The sequence below is a fragment of the Seriola dumerili genome, unplaced genomic scaffold (genome assembly GCF_002260705.1).
Source record: "Seriola dumerili isolate Sdu_G_001 unplaced genomic scaffold, Sdu_1.0 BDQW01000003.1, whole genome shotgun sequence".
In the NCBI taxonomy this organism is placed as follows: Eukaryota; Metazoa; Chordata; class Actinopteri; order Carangiformes; family Carangidae; genus Seriola; species Seriola dumerili.
The window spans coordinates 10,535,096-10,560,033 of record NW_019174258.1 but is presented as its reverse complement, the minus strand read 5'-3'; the positions used below and the strand labels follow the sequence as shown (position 1 = coordinate 10,560,033).

At 41.4% G+C, this 24,938-nt stretch overlaps 2 protein-coding genes across 2 annotated transcripts; one reads left to right on the top strand and one right to left on the bottom strand.

The window, feature by feature from the left end:
* Positions 1 to 1,779: 1,779 nt before the first annotated feature.
* On the top strand, positions 1,780 to 4,282 carry LOC111220721 (growth arrest-specific protein 1-like). Its single transcript, XM_022743925.1, has one exon. The coding sequence runs from the start codon at positions 1,934 to 1,936 to the stop codon at positions 2,684 to 2,686; it is 753 nt and encodes a 250-aa protein (XP_022599646.1). The 5' UTR covers positions 1,780 to 1,933; the 3' UTR covers positions 2,687 to 4,282.
* A 3,668-nt stretch (positions 4,283 to 7,950) lies between these two features.
* ulk3 (unc-51 like kinase 3) lies at positions 7,951 to 24,674 on the bottom strand. Its single transcript, XM_022742358.1, has 17 exons — positions 24,608 to 24,674; positions 23,745 to 23,889; positions 23,358 to 23,498; positions 22,937 to 23,057; positions 22,448 to 22,543; positions 22,012 to 22,155; positions 20,900 to 20,982; positions 19,433 to 19,588; positions 19,097 to 19,202; positions 18,915 to 18,955; positions 18,628 to 18,730; positions 17,988 to 18,052; positions 17,585 to 17,663; positions 15,705 to 15,745; positions 11,215 to 11,262; positions 10,921 to 10,984; positions 7,951 to 9,135 (listed from the first exon to the last, which is right to left on the bottom strand). Exons 2-17 carry the CDS (start codon positions 23,847 to 23,849, stop codon positions 9,119 to 9,121), a joined length of 1,410 nt encoding a protein of 469 aa, XP_022598079.1. The 5' UTR covers positions 23,850 to 23,889; positions 24,608 to 24,674; the 3' UTR covers positions 7,951 to 9,118.
* Positions 24,675 to 24,938: the final 264 nt, after the last annotated feature.

Here is a 24,938-nt window from a genome sequence, read left to right as displayed (position 1 = left end):
TAGAAGCTGATTGATTATTATTGACAGATCAGAGATTTTCAATTAGTGTCAGCACAAGATGTACACAATGTAACAACTCATATGGGGGGAAATATTCTCATTCTGTGGCGACAGAAGTCAAATAATCCATATGTACCAGTGTGTGTGAACAGCTACTTAAAGTGAAATATTTATGCATGTTTGTATGTTTATATGTGGTCACATAGAAGACAGTTAAAATAATAGTTATTTTATCCACCTGCTGTACATACAGTACAAAGGGCCTAAATATAAACAAATGCATGCAGTTCTTACGCTAACACTATATACACTATGCATTTTTTTTTTAAAAAACACTGAAAAATGTCGTTTTTAAAAGCAGCTATCTTTCATAGTGTAATTTTGAATAGATATCAGGGTGGGCATCCATCTGGTTTTGTTGTGCAAAACTGGCACAGCCTGTGGGGGGTGTGGGGGGGCATATGCTCTGCAAAAAAAAAAAAAAAATCAAGTTAGTTACCATTTCAATGGTAGGAAAGCCTGAGCTATTGGTAGTTTTCAAGTGTAGAGTGAAAGGGGATAGCTGTAAAATATATTGATGCTGAAACCCCTCTCTATTCATAGGCTGCAGTGCGTGAACAATCTTCAGCCTGGAAAGACACTGGGCCACTGCATGGACAATCTGACACAATTGGGGTGAAACGGGCCAGAAAATACTATTCTCTCCCATTCTCTTCTATCAATCGGGGCTTAAAAACTCTGCAGAAAGAGAGGCAGGAGAGGGAGAGAGCGACAATTAGCGAGAACCTTTAAGAGAAAACCCCTCCACGGCGAGGCAGTTATCACAGAGGCTCGGTTTATGGCTAAAAAGAAACAGATTTGTTTTTCCGCGCCCGAAAATTGGAGCAGTGAAGTTGCAGATGTGAGCTTATTGCAAAGGAATGCGTTTTAGCCCCCCCCCCCACTTCACTTGTGTTGCGCTACAAGAGAAGAGGGGGGACCACACAGATCCTGGGTTTCATGCAAGGAAAATTATAAACATTTTCATCCAGCCTATCTCTTCATATACCGAGAGGATTTGTGCCGCTGTAGGCCTGGAGATGGGTCCCACGGCTGACTCCTCAATGACGACCAATCGGTGGCCAGGATTGTAAATGAGAGAGAGAGAGAGGGAGAGGGAGAGGGGGGAAGGAAAACTTTTCTTTCTTTTTTTTTTTCGACAGGAGGAGGGGTGTTGTGGGGAAATGCTCGGCGGACCGTGAAGCGTAACAGCAAGAAGGGGGACAAAGACGCACATAGCGGTACGAAATGCGACAGATAGAAACCTCTTCTGAGTGAAAAAAAAAAAACCATAGGAATGCGTGGATGGATTTTAAAAAGTGGTAGAGCTGGTGGAAGACGAGTCGAAACTAACAATGGCAAGAAAGATGAGTTCAAGTGTGCAAACTGAGTTGTGGACAAACACTGTGGTTAGACTGCGCGTTAACTTTGGATAAGCCCTGCGGCGCGGCGCACTGTCCACCACCTCGTATCTGCACCGGAGGCATGGAGCAGACGCAGACTGCAGTTTGGAGTAGGATTCCTCACTTTTAGACGGACGTGCTTCTCGGGATGACTGTTGCCGCTGCGCTGTTTCCCCTTTTTTTTTTTTTTTGCAGCCACGCGTGGTGATTTCCCTGAGTCAGATCCTGACTTCCACTGTTTAAAGCTGTGCAGGAGGAGGCAAACTCAACCAACGTGCGAGTTTGTGGATAATTTTCTAAGTGATCAAGTGTAGCCTATATATATATTTTTTTTTTTTCGACTGCGCTGGTGACAAAATGTTTGGTTACAGAAAAACATGTATGGAATACTTATGTGAACTTCAGTCTGTGAGATTCCGTGTGTGAATTGTCCATATCCTAATGTGCTGGTGGAGAAAGTGCACGTCACCGAACTAGAACTCCATCCAAGCATGAAATGTTGGTGCAGCGCCCTGGCACTTCTCCCATGGGTGCTGGTGGCCATAGATGCCCAGCTAATCTGCTGGCAGGCGCTCCTTCGGTGCCACGACGAACCTGAGTGTGATCTCGCGTACAGTCAGTACTTAGCGGCCTGTGAGGGGAACATCCGAGGGACGAGGAGGCAGTGTCCGAGCCACTGCATCAACGCGCTGATCAGGCTCAATCACACCCGCAGCGGGCCGGACCTGGAGACCTGCGACTGCGCCCAGGACCTGGAGTGCCTCAGCGCCAAACAAGCCATAGAGCCGTGCCTCCCCCGCAGATACCCGAGCGACGCCGGGGGGATAGGGTGCATGGAGGCCCGGCAGCGCTGCGAGGAGGACAGCAACTGCCACACCTCCCTCACGGCCTACTTGTCGTACTGCGGGCAGTTGTTCAATGGCAGGAAGTGCTCCTCAAAGTGTAAAGCCACCATTCAGCAGATGCTGTTCATTCCAAATGGCATGCTGCTCAACCGCTGTGTTTGCGATGGGGTAGAGAGGCCTTTCTGTGAAGTGGTCAAGGAGAACATGAGCAAACTTTGCGCCATAGGAGACCACAATGTTATTTCAGACCAGCCTGATGTGGAGGACATGTATGAGGATGAGGACTATGACCCTAAAGGTGACAGAGAGGAGGTGTATCCTGACCATTCCTCTGCTTCCCAGAGGTCGTCCAGCTGCATGACCCTCCTGTTTCTGTCTCTAGCACGGATATTATACTGAGAGGATCGGTACTTGAAACATTTGTTGGCTTTATAAATGAGCGTGTGTGGGGGGGAAATGACTGTTCAAGAGTGTAAGGTCACTCTTGACTTACTCTAAGACACTTCAGCACAGCCTTGTGTTGCTGGCACAGAACTTGAACCCAGGTCTGCTGGATGAGGAAAGTTATTTTTCACCCACAGGACTCCGTGCCTTACCATTAGTTGCATGGAGACAGAGAGCACAGTAGTGATTTGTGTAGGCTTTCCACAACTGTACAATTTGCATAGTTATTCTGACTCAGGAAAACTGCTCTTTTTGATTTGTAATTCAAATCCTCCCGTAGATGGCCTTGCAGTGCTCTGAGTGAACTGCTCACTTTTTTGCTGAGTAGAGGAAAGCCTGTTGAGAAAAATGGCAAAAATATTTTCAAGGTGACGGTGAGAGGAAATGAACCAAAACCAGACTTTTTTGCAGGGCATTGCCATTTTGTGTGCCTTTAAAAAAAAAAAAAAGCTCCTGTTTCTTTGGTTTGGTTTGAATGGTACTTGGAGTGTGGCTTTATTAAGACCTTAGACAAACATTGGACCCATACAGTCTCTGTTTGCTCTGCTCTCCATTTCAGGGGCCACTGCATTGTTGCAGAAACCACACTTCAAATATTTGTGGGAACAGTCAGAGGACAGGCAAGGGTGTGGGATCAAGTACTTAAATTAACTGAAGCGCCTCTCTAGCACTCTGTCTGGGGCCCCTCCCCCGGTTGAGATTGTTTTATTGAACTTTTCCTGAGACCCCGCCGCCCCCCACCCCTCCTTCCTCCTCTCTACTGCCTGCCCCCTTTCACGCCTTTAAAAGACCCCCATCTTTATTACTGCTTTCACACTGAAGCAACAACCGAGGAAAACCTGTCTGCTGCTGGTGTGAGGAGGGTCAACATATCATACCTGCAGTTTGTCCGCAGCTCTGCTCGTGACAGGAGGTCTGACACCGCTTGGTTTTGTTATGCAGGAAACTTTAAACAAACCGCGTGATTAGAACGTAAATTAGTTTTTATAAACTCACTGAACAAAGAAAGTTCATTTCATGGGTATGAAGGATTATTATTAAGTGACTGTAGCAGTGTCACAACAGTGACAACAACATATTCACTCAGAAATAGTCTGACATGAATGGTCAAGCACAGGTTGAATGCATGTTAATTATTTTGGTCACACAGCACTTGTGAGGAGTTTGAGAGTGTTGCTAACTAAAGCAGAGTTTTCTTAGGCCACGTTTTAACATGCAGGGTTGTCACTAAGTGCTTTTTAAATGAACTTGCACAAATACACATAAAGGTCAAACTAATTACAATGAGATTTAGTTCAGTTCACAAATTCCTCATAAGTGTCTTCTTTGAGGGCTTTTATTTTGTGTGTTTTTGTTGTTGGAAACATTTACATAATAAGATGCGCTATATGGCGACTAAGCAGCGTACAGAGCTGATGTTACCTGTTTGTACTGTAGGTCCAGGAAGTCGAACCAGCAGCCACGTTAAGCTGTTTAGCAAAAAGGGAAAGTAAAAAAAAAAAAGTTTTTGTTTGTATTGATCACTTGTAAAATGAAGCTGTCCATTTGTGTCTCCGCCACTTGAAATAGTGTCAAAACTAATCTTTTTTTGTTTTGGTATGAAGTTTTGAACAGTGTAGATAAATGTTAAATTATGAAGCTAGAATATGAAGAATGTGTATATATTTTACAGTTATATGCAGTAAAATAAGCCAGTGTGTGGCCACTGTCACAGCAAGTTGCATTTAATACAAAATAAACACACAAATGTAGCTCAGATTTTGTCCACAAAGCCTGACATCATTTAGATTTTCCAGTTTTTCATCTCATTTTATGGAAACATGGCAGTGAACACCTCAGAGCATGTGGGAGGGTGAGTTTTATAATAAAATGTTTATGAGCTAAAATTGTGTAATGGTGTGATTTGAGCACAGAGACATCAAGCAAGTAAGAAATGTGACCAAGAACATGACTCAAAAAGCTTCTAACGACTGATGAAGCTTGACTTTTGTAAATTGTACATGAACTCAAAGTCTTTGGTTCAGGAAACCTAGTGACCCTATGATTTGCTGAAAGAGGTTTATGCTTCAGTGGTGTGTGGGAAGTATGTAGCGCACATAGTTATTAATTTAAAACAAGATTTTTTTTTTTTTTTTTTAATTTACTGGCTTTCATCTGAACGCAGTGATATTTTGTCACATCAAGTTTACACCACGGAATATTTTGATGACACCAGTTTTAGGCTGCTATAGTAACTGAAATCCAAAAAAACAGAGGTTGTTATTTGAAAATGTCAAGTGAGCTCAGTGACTCCACAGTGAGCACCGCATGTTGCTGTGTTTCACTCGCTAATATTTAAGGGATTAGGTCAGTGTAACTGAAACCTGGTGAGGAATTTTAAGTGTCTAGTCGTTGCCCAATACATCCTCATTGGAGCAAAAACAGCAAATCAGGATTCTTCTTTCATTTTAGGCTCAACTTGTAATTAAACCACCAACACAGTTTTTAGAGTAGGAGGGCATGTAGGCAGTCATGGAAACATGTACATTCATCCAACTGAGCTGGTGTCAGTTTACTGTAGACACTCAAATTTGCCTCCAGTGTATTGACAGACTTTGCTAATGACCAAAAGGCATTTGGTGCTTGTTCCGCACTTACTTTGACTTCACAAGTCATTAACAAATTGTAAAAGAGTCATTTAACATTGCTGCTAGGTGTCAGGTGCACAAGTGTTTTACAAATGTAACAACTCAAATCCAAATGGTATAAAAGTGCAGTGGCAAGAGTAGAAAATTAACAAAAAATATGGCCATTATTTTTTGATAAAAGACGTTTCTGTGACGCACATTTGTCTGTGTGCCCCCAGCCTCGCTTCACATGAGTAATTAGAAGTCTGTTACTTGAGTTAACAGGTGGCAACATCTCCAAGTGTGGAGTGAACGTCTGCACAGCTTCTCCTGATTTTTCGTTAACCACAGGAATCCTCAGACACTTCCAACCATCTATTGTGTCATAAAAACTTGGAGATAGAAAAACAAAGTGGCCCACAGCTACAGTTTAGCCCGACTCCCTCTAGTTTAGCTAGATTGTCTTTGATCCAATCTGTCTTAACCATTGCCATGCATCTTAAAGCCCTCCAATACAACCACTCTGCTCCCTTCAATCCCCCCACACCCCCCACCCCCACCTCCTCATCCCGATTCTGGGAGCAAAATCAAAACAAACATGAGCAGAGCAGCCTTGGGGAGTTGAGTGTGTGGAGGGAACAGGGGGATACAGAGGCAGCACTGTGCTGGGGCCCATTTTCTAAATTATCTTTATTCAACATTTCTCTGAAACAACCCCCCCCCCCTCCCCTCCCCTCCCCTCCCCGACCCCCACTCTCTCTTCACTGCTCCAAAGTGGGAGTGACCTGAGGATTTAGGAGGCTCTTGTCTCTCAAAGGTACAATGTTCCATTCATGATAGCCATCGAGCCACAGTGAATGGCTGACCTGCTCTCTGTTTTCAGGGCAGGGGTTGCTGGAGTCAAGGGCAGACAGATCCTTCAGGTCTCGAGCACAGAGACCCCTCTTTACGGGTGACGTTGATGCCAATTTAACTCGACCGCTGTCCCATTAACAGAATCAAGAGAGGAAGATAGAGAGAGCCGGGGGCCAGAACGTGTTGCTGGATCTGAAGCAAAATGGAGGCTGATTAAAGCCACAATGCTGTAGGTTGTGGTTCGGAGGGAGTCCGGGGGTTGTCTTTCCATCTCAGGACCTCCCTTTTCCGCGTTGCATTGCTATAATGATATTCTGTGCACTTTTTGGGGGGTAATATAAATTGGCAGTACTCCCAGAAACAAGCAACAAAGCAAGCACCAGGGTCAAAATTGCATCCAAACTTTTCCTGGCAGCAACATGCTCATACACAGCCACACATGCAGCACCCAGTGGTTCTCCATCCTGTTGTTCCAGCACTTGGGGCCATGCTGCTCTCTGTTCTAACCATAAAGTCTGGGAGTGATTTACACCTGGCATGCCAGGTGAATGTGATTAACCAGATGGTGGGGCAGAAAACAAACATTACTCTGACTCCTGGTCGGATTTAAAAACCACTTGTTAAACCTAAGGCAACTACAGCCGCACTCTGTATCTCACTGCTTTTAGGAGAACTTTGGTGTTTTGCTGATGATTTTCACAGGATTTTTAGCATCTTTTGAGTCAGTATTTTAAAGGAGGTGTGCAGAGTTATTATTGCGCTTCCATAAAGCTCAGAGGAAACAGATTTAAAAAGGATGATCAACACTAAAAACAACAGAGGCAGAGATATCCAGGCTTTTTGTCCCAGTATGGGTCAAGCTCCACAAACAGAGGATGATACATTCGCCACAATGCAACTGGCCGGTGTCTTTACAATCTTTCAAACTCCATATTCTCAGTTTGTAACACAGACTCATCTCTAAGCCAAGATAACCCTGATGATATCATAATGACATCATGAGGGTTACTTTCTCAGACTTGACAAAGCTCCTCCAGAGCTACAAAAAACCCTCCTGGTTGCGCAGAATGAACCATCATTACAAAACAGTGTGTGTAAAATCAGAGAGCCCCTTTAAATAAGATTGGTTGATCATATTTTATCCTTTTTCTAATTTTGCTGGAGCTAATCCAGTGCTCATCCTGCTCTGCCTCTCAAATGGTTCTTTTTTTTGACAGTTTTTGTAGAAGCAAAATAATCACTCCAGGTTACATTTCTCTTCTTACAATGAGTGCAACAGTACTGGGTAATTATGAGCAATCAGTAGAAAGAGGTGCAGCTGCCATTGTGCTGTGAAAAGAGCTCGATCTATCATGCATGGCAGAAGAGCTACGGGGAATGAAGGGAAAAAAGATAATATACTTGTAATGAATTCTTTGTGTAATTCCCATAGTTTTGTAGATCTGGAAATTTTCAGATTCAGTTTCCATAGTTTCCCAGACCATATGAATCATATAATTATAAAATGTCCTTACTTTCCCCTGCCTGCCTTCCTCTATCCTCCCCTTGTGGACCCGAGCCAGCTGTTTCTACCGAGCGGCCTTCCAGATGATGACGATGGCGAGGGAACAGCAGCAATGCTCCCACGACGGCATATAAATCTTTCCTTAGGTTCTGAAAGTCGAGCGTTTGCCTTGCGCTGTTGACAAAACATCTAAAGAAGTTTCAGACTACAGCGACTTAAGAGATTACCGTTTTATTTTTCCACTGAATTTCTCATTTAATAAATACATAGTAAAATCACAGCTGTATAAACATTCAAATAAAAAATAAAACAACACAGCAATGTGGAAGTCCTGCCAGGAGACATATTTATACTTTTCCTCATTCGACTCCTGTTTCAGGTATTTTCTTCAGTTGCCTGAAAAATCATATTCACAAAGTAAAGCTTCCTTTTGGAGTACTCAAGCACTCTACCTGTCTGAAATCAAAACAGTCCATGACGACCTACAACAGCGTGGATTATCAGCCTGCTACGACTTCTAAGCTTTCTACCGTTTCACAGAGGCCTAGTTATAAGACTTTGCTTGAGCACCACAACTCACTGTATCCCTCAAATACTCGTCCATTGCCAAACCTAAGAAAATGCAAGTCTAGTGTAAATAAGGCAGAGGCCGCACCTCTCCAGTTTTCCCCTCATAGTGGTGGAGAGGGCTCCATCAGCGGAGAGAGCATGGTGAGCCTGTGGTTGAGCCACAGTAAAGGCAGTGGGGAAGAGGGGGGTGAGGGAGTATGTGCATGTTTGCAGAGGCCTTGATATAATATACCTAATACTGCAGTTCAAAATTGTTGTGATGCTTAACATCACAGCCCACATTTGACTGTACTCTCAGGTTTTCACAGTTTTTAGGTGTGCTGCAAACACTTCTGAATGTCCTGCCCTGAAAAAAAAATCCAACAGTCTCAGTTTAACTCGTTTACCATGACAGTGTGGTATTGTCATACAAGCTGTCCAGCATTAACATATCAATGGTGTGTCAGGAGGAGGGATTTGAGGCTAAGCAGTGCACCAACACAGTGTAAAGAGCAGGGAACTAACTTTCACATTCACCAGTGTGCAAATCCAGAATTCAACAGTGATTTTCAGTATTTTACCAGCCAAACATTTTGTTCCTCTGATAGAATAAACACAAGTTTTCTACATGCCAAATCATCTGGTAGAAAAAACTTTTGAGCCAACAACCAAAACATGGACCACATTTGGCTGGCAAGTGTAATATCCCACCCAGACAGCGCACTGACTTGGTTGGGGTGAGGTGTGATGCAGGTTTGATTTGGCCCCAAAAGAGCCGTGGTCGGGTGAGAGCTCTGTGTCCAACCTGACCACTGACAGGCCGTCTGCTACTCTGTAAAGCGTCCCAGCTGGTTCCCATGGTCTACGCCAAACTCACTGCAAACAGCAGGCTGAGGAGACAGAATTTATTGATTTGTGTTAGGGTTCACCTTTTCAAGATTATAACACATTTCCCATTTTAAATTCCGTATTATACTTTAAATAATAAAGCAAATGCAACTCCATGGGATCAGTCCTTCACTGATGTGTCTGTCTGTCTGTTGTCTTTTCACGATTACACAGAATAATATTTTATAGTCCTTTTTTGGACAAATTTTACGTCCAATTCATTTCAAATAGTCAAACCCTCAAAATCTCAATGTTATTAAACAGCAAACATGTATCATAAATTCTAGCTTTATTGTGACTATTATTAGATAACACTGATAACAGTACTTACAACTTTAAGATGAGGACAGCTAGGTATATTCAGATTATCTATTATCTATCTTATCCTTTAAAAACAATTAAAAGATAATGAAAAAAATATACCTCTATAAAGCACATTTTCAATGGACACCCTGTATTAATGTAACCTTTGTTCATAATAAAAACATGTATTTACTTGGTATCCTACTAAGCAGTGTATGTAATGTGTGGTGTGCTTTTCTTGTTCATTGTCAATTAATGAAATAATGCAACTTGAATGAAATCTTAACATAATCCTTTACATTTTTAATGAGCTATATACTATACTAGTATAAATACTGTCCCTGGAGGAGGAGAACACCTTCATTTTCCATTTGTTGCTACATAAACTGAACATGGAAATACCTCTGTCAAGTATTTTGCGTGCTCGCCCTTTCAGGCCTTTAAACTGATCATGCAGGTGATGTCTTGTGGTCATAGACTAATTTAACTTTGCTAATCAGAGCCAGTGCAGCTGCTGCCATACAGAGTACCGCCATGTACCATATGATGTCAATTTAACTCAGGGAGGGTTAAGTGCTTCGGGGACATTTTAACTGGGCCACTGAAACACTGTCTGCAGCTTAACGTCTGAGATGTTTGTCTGAGGGTTACAGTGTGATAGCTCTCAGTGTAACTTTGCTGCTTGTTTTGGTGTAGTCTAAGGTCAGCAGACAGACTTGGGCGTTGCTGCGACCCTCTGTAGTACAGCTGCTGTTGGATCAGCGCCAGCTAGTACGGCTGACTGTGCCGTGGTTTTATTAAAATAACAGCAGCAGAATAAGAAGCCACGTTCTTCATGAAACTTGAGTGGCCTCTGGAGTCATTGGTGCCCCCCCCCCTTCCCATTTTTTTATTCATAATTCCCCAGGAATGTCTTACTAAGAACAGGATATTGTCTCGGCTTTAGGTATCCACTATCCATCTAGAAGCTGAGCCCAGAAAATACTGGGAATAAGGGTATGAATATATAAGTTACAGCTAGGGAAGTTGAAGTATATTAAAATGTAACTCATATTAATAATACAATGCTTTTAATATAGTTAACTAGTAGGAAGGAGGAGAAAGGAATGAAGTGTATGCATGTGCTGTTGTTGTTTCTGCTGTTTGTGTGTTAGGAGGGTACTTTTTGCTAGTCTCACTTTCACAAGGTTGGCTTTACAAGAGGGCAGAGGACAGAGCGGCCCAGGGCTGCACTGAAATGAAATCAAAGAGCCAGACAGTGCTGCGGGGCGGCCAGCACAGCAAGAGAATGGCTCATATTTTACTAGTGGAAAAATCACCACCGAAAGGACGTTTCATTACAACTTTAGACAGCCATTCCTCATTTAATCCCCCACCACCTTCTCGTACCAAACCTCCATAGAGTCACTTATCAGTGCAAGGTTCCCAAAAACACACTCTCAAGGCCAGAGGAATAGTTTACACAACACAGCAGGGAAACTCACAGCTTCTGACAGAGTCTGCAAGAGGTTCTCGATCCAGAGAGACATCTCTCTGAGTCTCCTGCATCTGAAAAATTGAAAAATTTGAAAAATTTGAAAACATATGCAAGTAATCACCTAAAACTAACAAACAACTTTATGAAAGAGAAAGAAAAAGAAACCTCAATTTCTCTGTTTTTTTTAAAAAATTAAATATATTCTGTGTTGTCAGATACAAATGAACTCACACAGTCTGAAGATGTATACCTAATCCTTCAGTGAAATACTGTTGAATACTGATGAGGAACACATGCTTACCATGATATGCTTTTTGAGGTATTCAGCTCTGGTCATAAGGCTTTTAATCTGGTGAGAGGACATACAATTCCAATAAATTTCATTACACTTAAATTTATGCTTTCAACACAAGTGTTTGCTGGAGCTCTAATTAGAGAAATATGTTTTCCACCAATGTTCTTGCAGCATGGCTTGCAATGAAATGAGGGTCGGACTAGGCAGCTGGGCAGACTGTGCAAAACTCCAAATTTCAATATTATGAAAGGTATTGCATATGGCGGGAGATATCACAATATTCGGTCCAAGCCTAGAATCCAACCAACGTTGGTGATCCCCTGACCTTTCCTCTAGTGCCACCACGAGGCATCTGACATCTTCAGGTATTTCAGTTGGTTTTAGTTTGTGAAATATCTCTGTAGATTGCAATTGACTGACTCAATGACTTTGAGATTAGGGCTCTGTGGGGGGACAGACTGCCTGTTTCAGGCTGTTTTGTGGCTGATTGGTGTATATATATATATATATATATATTTTTTTTTTTTACAAGAGGCCTTAAAAGTTATCAGCATACATATATATACAGTGCTGCTTGAAAGTATGTGAACCCCTTGAGCAGTTCAGATGTTTCTGTTGTTTACCATGATTTTCTTATTTTATCATCACCAGTTTTTATGTATGAAATGTCAGATATATGTTTCATCAATTGCTTGTACTTTTTTAGTGGAACTTGTTTAAGTAGCCCAAAAACTACATGAAACATGGAATTAGTGCATGTGCAAAAGTAAGTGAATCCCCAGCTGCATTGGTTAAGTCAAGCAGGTAACAGACTCAGGTGAAATACATTTGAGTGCTTAATTAATCATTTCAGTAGACCAATGAAATGAGACATCCTTGGGAAAGGGATTGGCCTGCACTAATTAAAAGAGAGAGGAAACCAACCAAACCAACTTGGTCCCATACACATCAACAATGCCAAGAGGAAAGGAGATATCCGAGGACATGAAGAAGAGGGTAGTGAAAGCCCATCAGTCTGCGGAGGGATATAAGACCATCTCCAAAAGATTCCAGCTCAATCCATTGACTGTAAAACAAATAATTTACAAATGGAGGGCCTTCAACATGACAGCAACTCTGCCTAGAAGTGGGCGCCCATCAAAACTATCACCCAGAGCCACCAGAAAAATAATAAATCAGGTAAAGGCCAACCCACACATCACCTCTACAGAGTTGCAGACTTCTCTGGTAGCATCCGGGACAAATGTGCATGCGTCTACGATCAGACGAAAATTGAATAGCCATGGCATTCATGGGAGGGTTGCTAGAAGGAAGCCTCTGCTCTCAAAAAAGAACAAAGCTGCCCGTTTCAACTTTGCCAAAGAGCACTTAGACAAACCAGAGGCCTTCTGGGAGTCCATTCTCTGGACAGATGAATCTAAAGTAGAGTTATTTGGTCACAATCAAAACCGCCATGTTTGGAGAAAAGCCAACACTGCAAATGAAGAAAAGAACCTCCTCCCTACAGTGAAGCATGGTGGTGGAAATGTGAAGATCTGGGGCTGCTTCTCTGCTTCTGGAACTGGGCGACTCCATATTATCCAGGGAACCATGAATTCTCAGGCATATCAACAAATTCTTGACCAGAATCTCCTGCCATCAGTCAAACAGTTGAAGCTGGGACGAAAATGGATTATGCAACAAGACAATGACCCGAAGCATTCCAGCAAAACTACAAAGGAATGGCTTCAGAGAAAGAGGATTCGTACTCTGGATTGGCCCAGTCAAAGTCCAGATCTAAATCCTATTGAAATGTTGTGGCGAGACCTGAAGAAGATGGTACATGCCAGATGTCCCTCCAACCTCTCTCAACTGGCTGAGTTCTGCAAGGAGGAGTGGGCAAAAATCCCCATGAGCAGATGCGAGAGACTGGTTAGAGGTTACAGAAGACGTTTGGTTGAAGTAATGGCTGCAAAAGGAGGAGCCACAAGCTACTAATGGAAGGGTTCACATACTTTTGCACATGTTACATTTTCAGTGTTTGTGAAATAAACCACATTTGTTGAATTACATAATGGAAAAATATCTCTTTTTGTGTGTGTGTCAAGTATTTGGAAAGTGTGCTTTACAAATTAGGATTTGGATGTCTGTTAAATAAGGTTCTTTTAATGTTTTTTACAAAAACAGTGACCATGTCTGGAAGGTTCACATACTTTCAAGCAGCACTGTATATGTATGCAAGATGATTGTTAATAACTGTGAGGATCAGAGTTTAGTCTCTAGTTGACTGAGCTTAAACCTGCAATAACCGATCAGTAATTATCAATAATTATCAGCATACATATATATATATGTATGCTGATAACTTTTAAGGCCTCTTGTAAAATCAGAAGATGAATCTGTACAAATTAGTTTTTCTTTTTGTTAAAAACTTTAAATTACCAGGAAGCAGGAAACACAATGACTTTAAGATGCTAATGGACAGACACTCTTCGTCCAAATCAGATTAAACTCATCTGAACTCTGCTGATCTGCTTTTTGCTCTTTCTGTTATTTTTTGAAAACATTTCATATGGTACACATGTGCAAACAGTAACTACTGTCGTCATATGCTTCAGGGTGCTCTTTACTGTGGTAACCACTTCTCTGGTGTTGATGAAGGTTCTTGGCTGCTCCTCATACCTACATGTATCAGCACAATGTCACAGTATAAAGCAAGCCCTCTCGTGTATTACTGCAGGAACATCTGAGGGTCATAATGACGGGAGACCTAAACTGATGGCTTCCATAATGTTCCTTTAAAACACCAATCTGTTGTGGTAAATAATCATTCTGACCACAGGTTTTTAGGATCCAGCTCTGACCTTATCCAGCCACAGCACTTTAATCACAGTTCCTTTAATCACCATATACAATAAATGTGGAAGAAATCTGCACGAGTGAGCAAGGGAGATATCGATAACTTGCAGAGCACCATGGTATGTACAGGCCTACTGAAACACAGGACAACAGGACCTCACATATGTTCAGCCATAATGACACTATGTCAACATACACTGGTTAGATCAAAGCTATGGTCCACATATGAGAAGCCAGGATATTGAATTACAGCTTGCTCTACAGTAGATATGAACGCACATGGAGGCCAGTCATGGCAGCATGTGTTGGCTCTTTTGGGTTCTCACATACACACATGCTTTCGATCTAATCTCCCACCCCCGCCTCCCTAATGCTGTGTTAGATTATTACAGCCGCATCTGAATTTACTTAAGACAAGCACCCATAAAACTTCAAATAGGGAGGTCTATGAGGCCCACTCAAACCCCCATCCCCTTTTGGGGTTTGTTGGTGAAATACTGTTGTCTGTTGCAGACTTAGTTGCTGGCTAAACAAACTGCACAAAAACAAAAGGGCTTGAAGCTTTAATAGCAGGCATGCATGACTTTTTGCATTTGTTTGTCAAAGCAGAATATCAATGCTAGTATTCAGGATTTGATTCCTGAAAGTTACAGCCAGCAAATTTACTGGACCATCAAAATTTAGGGTTTATTCAAGTATGTTCAGGTTAGTACCCAAAAGCAAGGATGCGGTCCAAAGGAAAAGTCTTCTCACAAAATGAGAGGTATAAGGAGAACTTTGCTTGTGTATATTAAAAAAATTATTACTATAATTCATTAAAGTCATTGATTGGAACATACAGTATATATGTAAGCCAAAATGCTTTTTGTAACATATATTATGAAGTTATGGACAATGTGTTTGTTAAGTTCAATATCAACTTCAACTCAACCAAGATGATTGTTAATAACCGTGATGATCAGAGTTTAGTCTGTAGTTGACTGAGTTTAAACCTGCAATAACCGATTTATAATAAACACAACACTCACATACAGTAGAGTATTATCACCTTTTATGCTAATATGGACAACCTCATCTAATGGAACAACATTAGCATTCATTTTGAATCATGTCCAACATTCGGCATCTTTTTAGCTCTTTTTTGGTTTCCACCAACTCCTGATATAAATGAACAGCTCTTTAGTTAATAAAAGCTCAACTTTGTTCACCAGTTAGATGCCAAATTTGTGTCTCTGCTGTTTGAAGCAGTAAAAACAGCAAAGTTGCAGAAAAACCAAAACAAACTGACTGAATGACGCTTTAAAGCTTCGCAGAGCTGACAACAGAGTTGGGTGATAATCCTCGATTTGCCACAACATGCGACTCCTTTCACATAAGTGGTCATGTGATCCATCACTTAGAGCCACTTTAAGAATCCAATTATAAAGTGGACAGTGATCTATGTGTATGAAACAGTACTATAGATGATAGATTACATTATTTAGCCTTAACCATATAAAACAAGCACATGTGACCATAGGAGCAAGACTCACGGGTCATGTGATGGAGCTACTAGTGTGCTCTCAGAGCTAGTTGATCAGCAGAGGGCTTGTATGAGGTGACAGATAAGTTGTTCCTACCGTGAGCACTCAACCAGAAGACCTTCCTGGCCCACTCACCTCACTGTGGAGCAGCTCTCTCCTGCGGCCCTGGGGCTCAGCTGGCTCACAAAGAAAGAGAGAAAAAAATAAGACAAAGAAGAATGAGGAGAGGAAGGGAGGAGCGAGTCCAGTACCTAATCACCTTGTTTGTTCAAGGAGAGGTCAACTACTAGATTGGATTTTGCTAGCGTGCAGACTGGGGGCTCAAGGGTGGAAATGGTTCTAATGTAAGCCAGTGTTTTCACAGTCAGTCATCCTGGAGGGGAGACTGACAGAAGAGGAAAGAGTAAGAGAGAGAGAGAGAGAGAGAGAGAGAGAGAGAGAGAGAGAGGGAGGGGTCTCTCTGATGGCAAAGGCATTTTGGGAAACTGCACAACAAAGAGCTCCTAACCAAACAAAGAAGCAATGTTTTCTCCCCACAATCCCCCCTGGTGGTATCTGATGTGCCACACAGTGAGGCTTCCTGATACCAGAGAGAGAGAGAGAGAGAGAGAGAGAGAGAGAGAGAGAGAGAGAGAGAGGCTGGTTGGGATGGGTCTATTCTTTGTACACTATTTCTTGAGCTACACACTACATAATAACTGCACACAAAGACAAGGTGATTAATGATTTAAACATGGATTTATCTAGAGTAGTCCATTGCAATCACATTACACAAATTCTGGGTACTGCAGGCCAAGGATTCAGTTATCTCTAATTTGGGGTGACAAACTTGGAAAGCCTCCTGGTGCAGGGACTCATGTAATATGGTTTTCCCAGCTTTCCCTATCACTGAATGTGTGGTCAGCCATTCACCATAAAGAGCTGCTAAACCACACAAAAGAGGTTTTTAGATGAATAACGAGTTAATCAAGAAAAAAGAGCAAACTAGTGAATACCTGCAGTTAAAATAAAACCAACTGGCAGAAGATTAATCTGACTCTACCCTAAGTATCAGCACCTAATGGATGAACCTTAGCTGGGACTGGACTGGGCTGGATGATGAGAGCTCTCGTCCATTAGTAAGATAATAGTTTTTATTTGTTTCCAGTGTGTAATAACACAAAGCCTGACTGAATGGGAAGCAGATGGCAGGACTCTCATACCACACACAGGGCGCTGGCACCGGGTCTCATCCCAGCTCAAAGCCACATGTGGATCACTCTATCCCACCTCTTCCATTAGGCCGATCTTCCAGATGAGCTCATGAGCCAGGGCTAATGGACGCCAGGCCGCAGAGAGAGTCGCTGGAGACTCTTCTGTAGTTCCTCTGTCTGTTTGTCTGTCTCATTAGTGTCCCTGTCTCTCTTTAAGCCAATTGCTTCACTCTGTCTCTCTCTCTGTCAGTTTGTCTTTTGCTCTTTCTACATCACTTTCTCTAAGTTATTTTCCATCTATGAGAGTTTGAGTCTTTTTTATATTCATTTCCATCCATCTCTCTCTGCAGTCTCTCTGTCTGGTTCAGAGTCTCTCTGTTTCCAGTTAAGTCCCTCTTAATCTATCTCTGTATCTTTAGTACCTCTCTGAGACATTCTTGTTGCTCTTCTTCAGCCTTTTCCTTGAGTATTATTTTCTTTGTTAAGCAATTTCTTGACCTGTCTCAGTTTCTGGCTGTACCATGGACTCTAATTGAATTTATGACCTTGTCCTTGCCCGTATGTGCCCGTATGCCTTCGCTCTTTCAAAATAACTATTCCTCAAAGTATCTCTTCTTCTGTTTCTGTAATAACAAATGTGCACAAGTATCAGATGTGGGACTATATTATGGTTTAACTTTCTTTCTCTGTCACCAACTACAGCCAAGGTCTCCTTGGCATGGCACTTGCATTTTGGACTACAGTGGAGTGGCTCAGTAGCCAAGAGTAGCGAGGGAAAAGATAACTGTGTAAAGCCATCATCTATGGAAAGAGTTTATCTACCTGCTAGCAGCAACAGTAGTTCTCCTAAGCACTGCTGGTACACATCCAGGGCCACATGATCATCCAGTCCACTCTCTTCCTGTCAGGGAATGAAGATGAGGTAACACAATGTTTTAAATCAGACCACAGAGATACTTAATAATAATTCATTTAACTTAATACTGATACTGCCAGTCTGTTAACATTGGTCTAAACAGCAGAGGCACACATATAAAAAGGTTTGCACAACAAGCACAAAGTCAAATAGTTTTTGGTTCACCAGTCTTCTTAAAAGATGCGGTTTGGAAGGTTTGTGGTTTGTACCCTGTCACTTTGTTTGTTTTTTTATACCACTTCTGTTTCACTCTGCCTTTTGGTACATCTCTGAAACAGTAGCATCATCCAGCAGTAACCCTAAGCTAACCTTAGCAATGGCAGTAGAGGCCATCTCCAAAGCGGCCTGCAGTCGTGGTTGGTCTCGAGACATTTCTGAAATAGCAAGGAAACAGAAAAAAAACGACTTAGAGTCCAACTGTGTACCTGTCTAAACATAGCATCAATGCATTCTACTAGAAAATAAACAATAGTTTGAAATCGCATGTTCACAGCAGCATCTTTAGACTCCAATAATGTGGGCTTGAGATACTTTGATTATTAAAGATTTCTTAATATTAATTTTAGGTCAACGGGGTAATTGAGCACAAGTGTTCTTGAGCAAAACACCAAATACCCAAAGAGACCAAAAGGCAGCCAGTCTGTAGCTGACTCTGACCTCTGCAGCAGGGGAAAAGAAAATGACATTTTCCTTTTATTCATTTAAGAAGTAGAAAGGATCAAACATCTTTGCTTTCTTACAGCATTTGAATGTAATTTTCCATAACAATAATCGCACATTTTTGAAGAGGTTTGTACTCACAAGAATAATAATCATAAAGGGGAAAAATGTACTAAAACACCATTATTACATTTAATTTCTCAAGCTGTCCTCTCATATAGCATCTGACCAGACAATGCTAATGCCTGCATGTATTGGCCCTGCCTCTGCACTGAGCTGTGTGCGTTACCTCGGAGGACATCCCTGGAGGTCCGGGCCTCCTCAAAGCTCAGTCTGTTGTCTGAGGCCACCAGCGCTTTCAGCTCCTCGGCTCTGGACACATACTGGCTGACCTGCAGGAAGTCCTCTTACATTGACTCAACTTAATCACATCAACCATGCCATATGCTCTCCATCCACACCATATGGTATTCATAGAGGAGAATTCATTCCAAGTGAAACTGGAGTGTCAAAAAAGGACCAACTGAAAATAGAAAGTAATCCATATGTGAAACAGGGGAGTGTTTTCAGACCTACCTTCTGCCTGAGGGCATCTTTACGTTGACGGTCCGTCTCATCTGCAGAGGGCGGAAAGTAGAGATGTTTTGGTTTTACATTTGGTGAGTTTACTTTGACAGTTTGCTGTGGTGGAACAAAGGCAGGGCATTGTTGAAGGGCTTAAGCCACAGACAGGATATGAGAGTGGTTGTTGCTCTTACAGTGAATAGCGGGGACAAAGTGCTCCAGGGCACTGCAGTACAGAGAGAGAGCGGCCGACCTCTCCCCCTCCTGGTCCTTCTGAATGGCCTGCAGGACAAGCTCTTTCTGGAAGAGAAAATAGGAACTGGCATCACTGAATGCAAACGGCTACAACTCTCCATTGCTTATGCATGCATGCAGAGTCATACGTGAAGGCACGTGGGGTAGGCATGAACACAAAAACCTATTAACACATGTGTACATGTGCTCAGTCAATCACGCACACATTATTCATGGTCATCTAGAGTATATAGACACATGCCAGCACATACTTCCCTTTCCTCATATTCTCTTACCGCTTTCACGAGGCTCTCTGCACTTGGCATGTGCTCCAAATCCACAAAAGGGTGAGTGAAGAACTCTGCGAAGGTGATCCGGGCATCTGGATTTCTCTCCAGCAGCCGCAACAGAAGGTCCCTGCAGTCTTTGGACACCCTGGCCCCGGGAGGGAGCTCATGCACAAAATACGACCTTATTATGTTGCACTCAATCCACAGGACAAGCCAAATGAAAAGGACAGCAGATTGTTGCCAAAGACCTTCTAGTCTCACATCACTACCTTCTGTCAAAAGATGACCTTAAACCTCTCTATGTGAATCCCTGGGTAATGGACCACATGCTAATGCAATCCAAAGTTCGAGCCTAATGTTTGGCACAGGAATTCAAGTTTTGCAAACCCTCCATCATTGAAAGTACTATTATCCTTTATGGTCACAATGGTGATAGAACTTAATGTTTGTGTGCAGCAGGCAAATCACGACAGAGATGCAAACACAACTTTTAATTGGCAGCTAGTAGTTATTGGTCTATTTTAACATCTCAAAATCAAGAGATAGGAAACTATTGTTTAATGTATTTAAACATCAAATTAGAATTGTATGGCATGTATCTGGTATCTGTACATATATACTTAAAGCAGTTGACTTAAAATCATTTGCATTATGTTTCTCAACAAGTCAACAACTGAACATACTGTATGTTACACAGACCTGTTTTTACACCTGTGTTTGCCAATATGTTAAGACATTTTTTTTCATTTGTATCGCAGACTGTTTAAATGTTGGATCATCTTACAATGGAGTGCCTTCACTGCCAGTCCTCCTTCAGTGAGACAAGGGTATACTGTGAAAGTGTGACATCTAGTGGTTTTACAGTGAAGATTCACAAATAAAGTGAAAAAAGCTCCAATAGTTTGAGGAAATTTGTTTTGATTACACTGTTGGATGGGCATATCGACATCTACATCTACAGGGAACAAAAGCATCTCATATAAAATAAGGACATAAAGTACATTTAATAAGAAATGTAATGTTTTTAATTCTAGTATTTTGGTTTTTATTGAGTTTAAGTGCTTTAATTTCCAGGTGATCTGATGATGTATGTGTATAGCTTAAGAGACTGAATCTATGTTTACTTAAGAAAAACTGTTAAACACAAACATGCTGCAGTAGTACAGTGTTATTGTTACTGAATGAAATGTTTACTTGAGTTCATGCTTTGGCTTTAGTTACAGTGCCATCCTTATAGCTAGTCATTTTCCCAGAACATAACTCATTATGGTCTTTCAAAGGTTTACACCATTTTTATTAGACACCATATTTGTGATCTGTAACATGTGTGTACACCAAACTATGTAGCACAATGTAGCATGGTTTTAGGGCACCAGTGCAAGCAGTGACTCATTCATACTATTCGGCAGAACAGCTGACATCTCGGTCCAGCACATTCACTAATGGGTAGCTCATTTATCACTCAACACTTACCTCAATAGGTTGGTTACTCCGGATCTTCTCCTCCAATTCAGCATAAGACCTTGATGCGAATGGTGCTCGCCCAAACAGTGCCTCTACATGCAAACAAACAACGTTGAATAGACTTTTCTAAAATTATCCATTTAGGTAAAGGGAGTATGCATGTTTCAAATGCTTCCATTTAAAAATGATCTGGCTTAAGCTACATTAAGAGGTGCCCTGAGGAGTTATCTTGTTAACAAACAAAAGCTTTTACATTGACTTGTATCCTCGATGTCTAACAAATATGTGACATGGTTTTCCTTTCTCATAAAACATTTGCGAAGTCAATTTTTTTAAAAGTATTTTCAATAATTGTTTACATCCACGTTTACTTGCTAGAGGTCTTCTTCTTCTCTGTCTTTGTTTGGGTATTGCTACATTCTGTATTTTGGTGTGTTACCGCAATCTGTAGAACAATTGAATGTCCAGCACCACCCATGTGTATGTCCATCCCTGTGCACGTGCACATCATTAAAATATACAAAAAAACAAAAAGGGACTGACACTAGAAAAACAGCTCCGTAGAACTAATAGAGGTGAAAATTTCCACAGGAATGATGTCGGTCTTTAGTGAGATATTCTTAGCAAACAGTTTGCTAATTACATGCTATTCTATTTGGCTTACGTGACTGACAGTGACAGTAACGCCTCCTATTGTACAGTTTAACTTGTCACTTCACACAGAACAATTACTGTGTTGTGCTATTGCGCTGTTATTGCACAATTACTATAACACTTAAGGGGGAGCAAACTATGCTGCCATTTTATGATTTATGGTGCAATTGTGGTTGTGACCTACTAAGTGTGCTCTTTCAGGCTCGTAAGGGAAGTCAACTGACTATCCTTTTATTGTTGACAAACAGTGGCACATTGGAAATTATTATTTATGGGTATTCATGCTTTGTCACACTAGATACTGTCCATGGAAAAAAATTGTAATTCTAATGCTACTTAGATTATATATACAGAAAAATGACAAATAAAATAACATCTTAGCCACCTAGGAGCAAACAGCCTGGTAAACTAGGTGAGGTAGCGTGTGATTCAGTCAAGAGATGAAAAGGTAAACTCAAAGTACTCACCGTAGAGAATGACTCCAACTGACCAGAGATCCACCCTGGAGTCATACTGTCGTCGGCACACCATCTCAGGAGCCATGTAAAGAGGAGAGCCTCTCAGGACACTCTGCTCATCCCATGGTGACATGTACTGGGCGAAACCAAAATCTGAGAGCAAACGAGAATGTAACCAACAAGTTCACTGTGAGAGGTCCCAGTGGATACAATCCCCCTAAACCTGCCTAAATCCTGTATAGCTCCACAAAGTTGCATGTTTTAATGCAGTGTGCACAAATGTGACCTGCTCAAAAAAATAAGTTTATTTTCTTGATCTGCAAACCTAACAGTACAATTACTATGACTGTGATTCAATGTTTCTGGTCTCTGGCACATTCCTCACATTATTACAATCACATCAGTGTGAGTTTATGAACAGGTGTGACAGTGTGCGTGAGATCACCTGCTAGTTTGAGGGCAGAGCCACTGAGAAGAATATTCTGAGGTTTCAAGTCCAGGTGTGAGATGTTTCGTTCATGGAGAAACTGTAGGGCACAGGCTGCTTATACAGACACACATACAAATACACAATTCTCTCTCATTCTCATTTCTCATACTTACAATAAATGAGCAAAAATTATCAGATTCATTTTCATATTTTTGTAATCTTCTGTGTGAATCCAACTTCAAACCCAGATTTCTGTTTGCAAATGAAAGATAATCTGCCAAACTCGTAATCTCAGCCAACTTTCTATTTCATATTATTTCTACTATTTTTTTTTTTTTAACAATTCCCCACATAATGAAGAAAAAAAGTCACATGCTACACAAATTAAATGTAATATAAATTGTAATGTAATTGTAATGCTGATTTCGTAAAATCTCATCACATACTCTGGAGGTACACTTTCCATTCATTTCTAACTGCCTGCCAGGTCTGGCAATTACTCACCTATCTGTTGCAGGAAGCGGCGGGCCACCCTCTCAGGTAAAATCCTGCGACTGCGGATGAAGCGTGAGAGATCTCCACCAGAAGACCACTCCAAAATCAGATAAATATTCTCAGCATCCCACTAATGAAACAGAAGAAAGAAGACACTCAGAGAGAGATTCAAAGGAAGAATGTAACTGTTTCCTTTTCTGAACACAAAATTCATAAACATTTCTACAAGGAGAGTTTCGTTTGCCTGCTGTGCCCTTTAGTGATCTAGTATTGGCCACCAATCAAGACATAGTTTATATGAACATATGCTCATTATTATCACCATGGTGAAAATACGATCAGATCTTTTAACATTAAATTTTTTTTTTTTAAATTCATAACACATCCCTTGCATAAGTTGAACAAATCTTAAAGATATAAATGATCTTACCTGAAAGTCTTTGAGCTGGACTATATGAGGGTGGCGCACAGTCTTGAGGATTTCAATCTCTGTGAGCAGGTTTTCTGTAGATGCCTTGTTTAAAGTCTTCTTTGCAACCACCTTCACTGCCACCACCTCTCGACTGTCCCCCTGCAACATCACAGTCAGGAACTTACAAGTGCCTACAAGTGGTGACTGCAGATTTATTCAATGTGGACTGTCAGAGCCTCAGACAGAATTGGGGGTGTAGAAATCAGATTTAGTAATGGCAGATTCATTGAAATATCATAGTTATTGAAGTATGGTAAGTGCAGTCAAGAAAGTCACGCCTTTAACGTGAAACTTGAATGTCTGTATTTGGACTTATGTGATGTTTCTATGACTCCACAAACTCACCTTTCTGTAGGCTTTATAGACTGTAGCATAGGTACCGCTGCCCAGCCTCTCTGTGAGGATGAAGTCTGCCAATTTTGGAGGAGCAAAGCTTGAGGCTGAGGCCATGCTGACAACAGCAACATCAAATTTCCCAAGCAGGACTGGGCTGCAATGTAAGATGAATATGCTATTGATACCAAATAAATGATCTGACTTATTGTCTTTTTATAGGGAGGTCAGAGGTCAGTGTAACCTGCAGAATAGTGATGCTAACCTTGCACCTGATGGTGACACTATTTCCCAGTGTATTTACCAATCATCTGATAGTCACGTGCATTTAGACTTCACACCATTTAACAATGTACAGGACGTTGATCTGTGAATTACCAAGACTGCAGCGGTTCAAAGTACAGCCTCTAATACTGTAGAGAGAACCGCTTCACGCTGCTTAGAAACGCCCACTGCAAATTATTTTTGTCAGGAGGAAAACTTGTTCTGATGTTCGCGCGAATAAATTCAAAGTTTACTCAGTTAGTTCAGTGTTTACTTGGTGTTAACACTTGGTGTGACCCGAACACATACCACACTTCAGACATGCTCGTTAAATGTCTTAGGATTTTGCATTTTTCTTATCGATAGGTGTGTGAACTATAAACCGATCATTTTTTTAACTTTATTTGGTGTATCCGCCTTTAAGGGCTAGCTACCTAAGTTCTAGCTAGCGTAGCACTTGCTGTGCTAGGAATAGTAAGCTACTATGTAGGCCAACTACTGCAGCGTTAAATATAGGCTCGTCAACCGTTGGTCAAAAATGAAAGTAATTAGACCTTCCGCTTCCTTTCAAAGTTTTTCTTTAAATATATATGCTACTAGTTGACGCTTACCTGTAAGCTAACAACTCCACAGTACATGAATGAAAAGTGAATGTTTACATGGCAGACAGGGCAGGCTGCATGCTGTACTGCAGTGATCAGCTGACGTCAAAATGTATTAGAAAATGCATTACTGCCCCCTAGCGTTGGTACTCCGTTACTGCAGATTATGGGAGGAATTGTACTCTAATCATATCAATCAATACGACCTCTGCCAAACGTTAAACACTATTCTGTAGAATATATGATAATATACATGATAATAACGAACAAATGAATAAATCATAAATACCGCAAACTGACACATTTATGACTTCACAGTTAAGGTATATAACAGGGCAAT

What these genes read in the sequence shown, in the direction of transcription:
- LOC111220721 (XM_022743925.1), top strand. Translation starts at nt 1,934, where the DNA reads ATGAAATGTTGGTGCAGCGCCCTGGCACTTCTCCCATGGGTGCTGGTG.
- ulk3 (XM_022742358.1), bottom strand. Translation starts at nt 23,849, where the DNA reads ATGGCCTCAGCCTCAAGCTTTGCTCCTCCAAAATTGGCAGACTTCATC. An exon ending in CAGAGAGCCTCGTGAAAGCG is followed by an intron (nt 19,203 to 19,432) that starts GTAAGAGAATAT and finishes TTTCTCTTCCAG; the next exon opens with AAAGAGCTTGTCCTGCAGGC. An exon ending in CTCCAGGGATGTCCTCCGAG is followed by an intron (nt 18,053 to 18,627) that starts GTAACGCACACA and finishes TTGCTATTTCAG; the next exon opens with AAATGTCTCGAGACCAACCA.